A 3241-nucleotide genomic window follows, 5' to 3' on the forward strand; every position below is an offset into this window, starting at 1 on the left:
GTGAGACGCACCGAGCCTCTCTCTTCTCAAGGACCGGGGCGGCGGGGGGGGCTCTTTGCGCTCCCCCTTTCTGAGCTCACCCACCCGGTGCAGGGCAAGGCTGGAGAAGCGTCCCTGCCTGGCGAGCCACGCTAGCGGCACTGGCGGACATTTTAGGGGAGCAGTGCCCACCCGTGCCTGCCCGGGCACCCACCCGTGCCTGCCCGGCTTCCCCGGGAGCCAACGGGGGAGGCGGGTAATGAACACCGCGGGTGCGGCCCTAGGTAAGGAGAGACGCTCCTCAGAGGAGAAAACGAAGGGAAAAAATCTGTCCCGAGTGCTGCCTCCCAGTCACACGGGTCGTGGCGTGTCGCGGCTACACACGTCTGGCTCTTCAGGGCTTGGTCTCGCTGAAGTCGGTGGCGGGTTTTAACTCCGGGGTCGGGCTATTAGTTAATTACGAGGGGTTGGGAAACACTGTAACACAAAGAGCTTTATTTTACAATCCAAGAAATCCGTCGGTTCTTATATACAATATCACATTCCAGCATTTAAATATATATTTGTTATGTTTACAAAAGAAAAGACAGTACTAAAATTATTTACAGGAACGAAACGAGGCGGGAACTCTTTAAATACGACTAACACGAAATGCAACCAACAGCTTCACTCAGACAGGAATGAACTTTCCGGTGAGTCTCAGACAAAGCGGATCACCGGTACACAGGTAAGTATCTTAAATTAAAAAAAAAAAAAAAAAAAGAAAGAAAGAGGAGGGGTGGTCTATGCAACACAATTTAAAGAAAACAAAACCCGGGGGGGGGAAAAGGAGGAAAGAAAGTGGGGGAAAGTCTGTTTGGCTCGAGACAGCGAGAGCCGTTTTCTGTGGGGTAGGTGTACCTTGCCTCGACCTTACCAAGGCCCCTGCCTGGGCTTTCCACCGTGTTAATTGGCTTCATTAGTTAGTTTAGAGGGAAGGGGGTGGGGGCTCCGTCTCCGTTAAGCACACTACCAGAGCGACCGGATTTATTTCTCCACCACTTCCTCCACGCCGGGCAGTTTGGGCTCGTCGGAAGAAATACTGTCCACTATGGAAGAGAGACAGCGAAGGCTGCTGGAGGCCGACGACTCGACGATGGAGCCTCCTGCTTCAACGAGAGACAAGGCGGTTAACGAGCAAACGGTTCCTCCCGGCCGGGCCCGAAGGGGCGGCAGGCGGGGGGAGACCGGCCGGCCCTCGCCGAGGGCCGCGAAGGGGAGGCGGCGGCCCGGCGGCGGGTGGGCCCGGCCCGGCCCGTCCCGTCCCGTCCCGTCCCGGAGGACGTTACCTTCCTTGGGGCTGACTCCCAGGGCCCGGGAATGGTCGGAAACGCTTTGCCAGTCGGAGCTGCAGGTGCTCAGGAAGTCTGAACTGGGGATCTGCGGCACACGGGGGGGGGGGGGAAGGAGGGGTATTAATTAGTTAAGGAGGGCCGCGGCTCCCCCCGGGGCGGGCCGGGCCGGCTGCCCGCTGGAGGCCCGAGGAGCTCGGACGTTTCTCCCGGAGCCCCCTCCGCGGAGGGCCGTGCCGAGGAGGAGGAGGGGGGACACGGACACGGACACGGACACGCAGGGGCGCGGCGGGCCGGGCGGCGGGAGGAATGGAGCGGCAGCGCTTACATTTCCCTGCTTGGGGCTGAAGGTGAAGGGGTCCCCCCCGATCTCCTGCATTTTCTCCTGCTGATCCAGCCTGTGCAAGAGGTCCTGCAGCCTCTCGATGTAGCTGATGGCGCTCCTCAGGATCTCCACCTTGGGCAGCCGCTGGTTGGGGTTCGCCACAGTCCGCCTTTTCAGAGCCTCGAAGGCTTCGTTGATCTTCTTCAGCCTCCTCCTCTCCCGCAGGGTGGCCGCTTTCCGTCTGTCCGTGGGGGCCGACTTTCTCTTGCAAGTTTTACAAGCCCAGATCAAACACTGGCCGGGGCAGTGAGGGGGTTGTAGTCCCGGGGGTGCCAGCACATGCTCCTCTCCGCTACTGTCGCTGCCGGCCTCCGGCGGCATTTGGTCCTGACAGGGCGACAGGGTGCCATCGCTGCCTGGGTACAGCGGGGATCCCTCGGCCATCTCCAGCTGCTGCAGGGCTCCATTCTCCCCGTCCAAGTAGAAGAAATAGGAGCCGGTTTCAAAAAGGTCCATCATCATGCTGTCCCTCGGCCTCTCTGCCTGCTTGAGTTGGGTGGCAGGCTCAAAAACACCCCGAGGAACAACTCGGATGGAATTTAATTAGTGCGGTGACATAAGTCCCCCCTGCTTTATATAGGAGCTGCTGAAACCCTATCCAACTTCTAGCTGTCGCGGTGTATCACCCTCCAAAACTGATTCCAGCCAGTCTCCTGGGCGCTGTCCTGAGAACATCTCCTATTTAGAAGGGGGGGGGCATGAAGGGAGGGAGGCAAATTGGAAAAAAAAAAAAGGAAAACAAGCAAAAAAGAGAAATGCAGCTGAATTCTTCTCCCCCCCCCCGGCCCTGAAATCCTGTGAGCTCGGGGTGCAGCGAAGGGACATGAGGTGGGGGCTCGGGAGCCGTGTCCGGGCCATCCCGTCCTGTCCCCGCTGCTGAGCCCGCGGGGGCACGGCTGGAGGACAAAGGCACGGGGCTTCACAGGGAGCCCTCCCCCAGGCCACCCCTCACACCCCCCAGCGCACGCTCCTTGCCCCGGTGCTAAGTATAGATCTATAAGGAGAGATTTCAAAGGCGGCCATCGCTCTCCAAATAGACGGGTTAATATTTTCAGAAGAAGCCCCCGCTGTTCCCCCCCCTCCCTTGAAGCATGCCATTCCTGTGACCCAAGCCACCGGGGCCAGCCCAAGGTTAGGAGCCAAGCTCACTGTTGCTCCACACGCAGGGGGAAGGTTGCCAAGGCAGAGCCTTGCTGCGGTGCTGAAGCACCCATGGTTATTGCACCTCGGCTTAGGCTTTTAATGTGAACTTTCCCACGTTGCCCATGAGGTGACAGGAGTGATTCCGGGTGACTGGGTTACGGTCTGACGGGGCTCTCCGCACAGCCCCTGTCCTTGACGGTGTTTAGGGCAAGCGAAGCCCAGGCGTATGGTGTAACTGCAGTTTAATCCCTTGGGCCTGGCAAGATATATAGAGCTTCCTAGCCCCTGAGACAGAAATGGAGCTTGCGATCACTCCCCGTTAGCGTATACTGTAACATCACATCGTGTCTAGGCTTCTCTTACATCAAGAAAGAGAAGGTATGGGAAAATCACCTGTTTGCCT

General features: G+C 58.6%; 1 protein-coding gene across 2 annotated transcripts; it reads right to left on the minus strand.

Moving 5' to 3' along the window:
* Positions 1–457: 457 nt before the first annotated feature.
* On the minus strand, positions 458–2368 carry MYF6 (myogenic factor 6). 2 transcript variants are annotated; one of them, XM_052774769.1, is made up of 3 exons: positions 1639–2368; positions 1308–1398; positions 458–1127 (listed from the first exon to the last, which is right to left on the minus strand). In XM_052774769.1, exons 1-3 carry the CDS (start codon positions 2155–2157, stop codon positions 1006–1008), a joined length of 732 nt encoding a protein of 243 aa, XP_052630729.1. In that variant the 5' UTR covers positions 2158–2368; the 3' UTR covers positions 458–1005. The 2 variants fall into 2 exon arrangements, with proteins under 2 accessions (XP_052630729.1, XP_052630730.1); XM_052774770.1 differs by having other exon boundaries at positions 458–1124; positions 1639–2366.
* Between the last annotated feature and the right edge of the window lie 873 nt (positions 2369–3241).

Source organism: Harpia harpyja, chromosome 23 (genome assembly GCF_026419915.1).
Source record: "Harpia harpyja isolate bHarHar1 chromosome 23, bHarHar1 primary haplotype, whole genome shotgun sequence".
Taxonomy (NCBI): Eukaryota; Metazoa; Chordata; class Aves; order Accipitriformes; family Accipitridae; genus Harpia; species Harpia harpyja.

What these genes read in the sequence shown, in the direction of transcription:
- MYF6 (XM_052774769.1), bottom strand. Translation starts at nt 2,157, where the DNA reads ATGATGATGGACCTTTTTGAAACCGGCTCCTATTTCTTCTACTTGGAC. An exon ending in TCAGCCCCAAGCAGGGAAAT is followed by an intron (nt 1,399 to 1,638) that starts GTAAGCGCTGCC and finishes CGTGTGCCGCAG; the next exon opens with ATCCCCAGTTCAGACTTCCT. An exon ending in GGGAGTCAGCCCCAAGGAAG is followed by an intron (nt 1,128 to 1,307) that starts GTAACGTCCTCC and finishes CTCTCGTTGAAG; the next exon opens with CAGGAGGCTCCATCGTCGAG.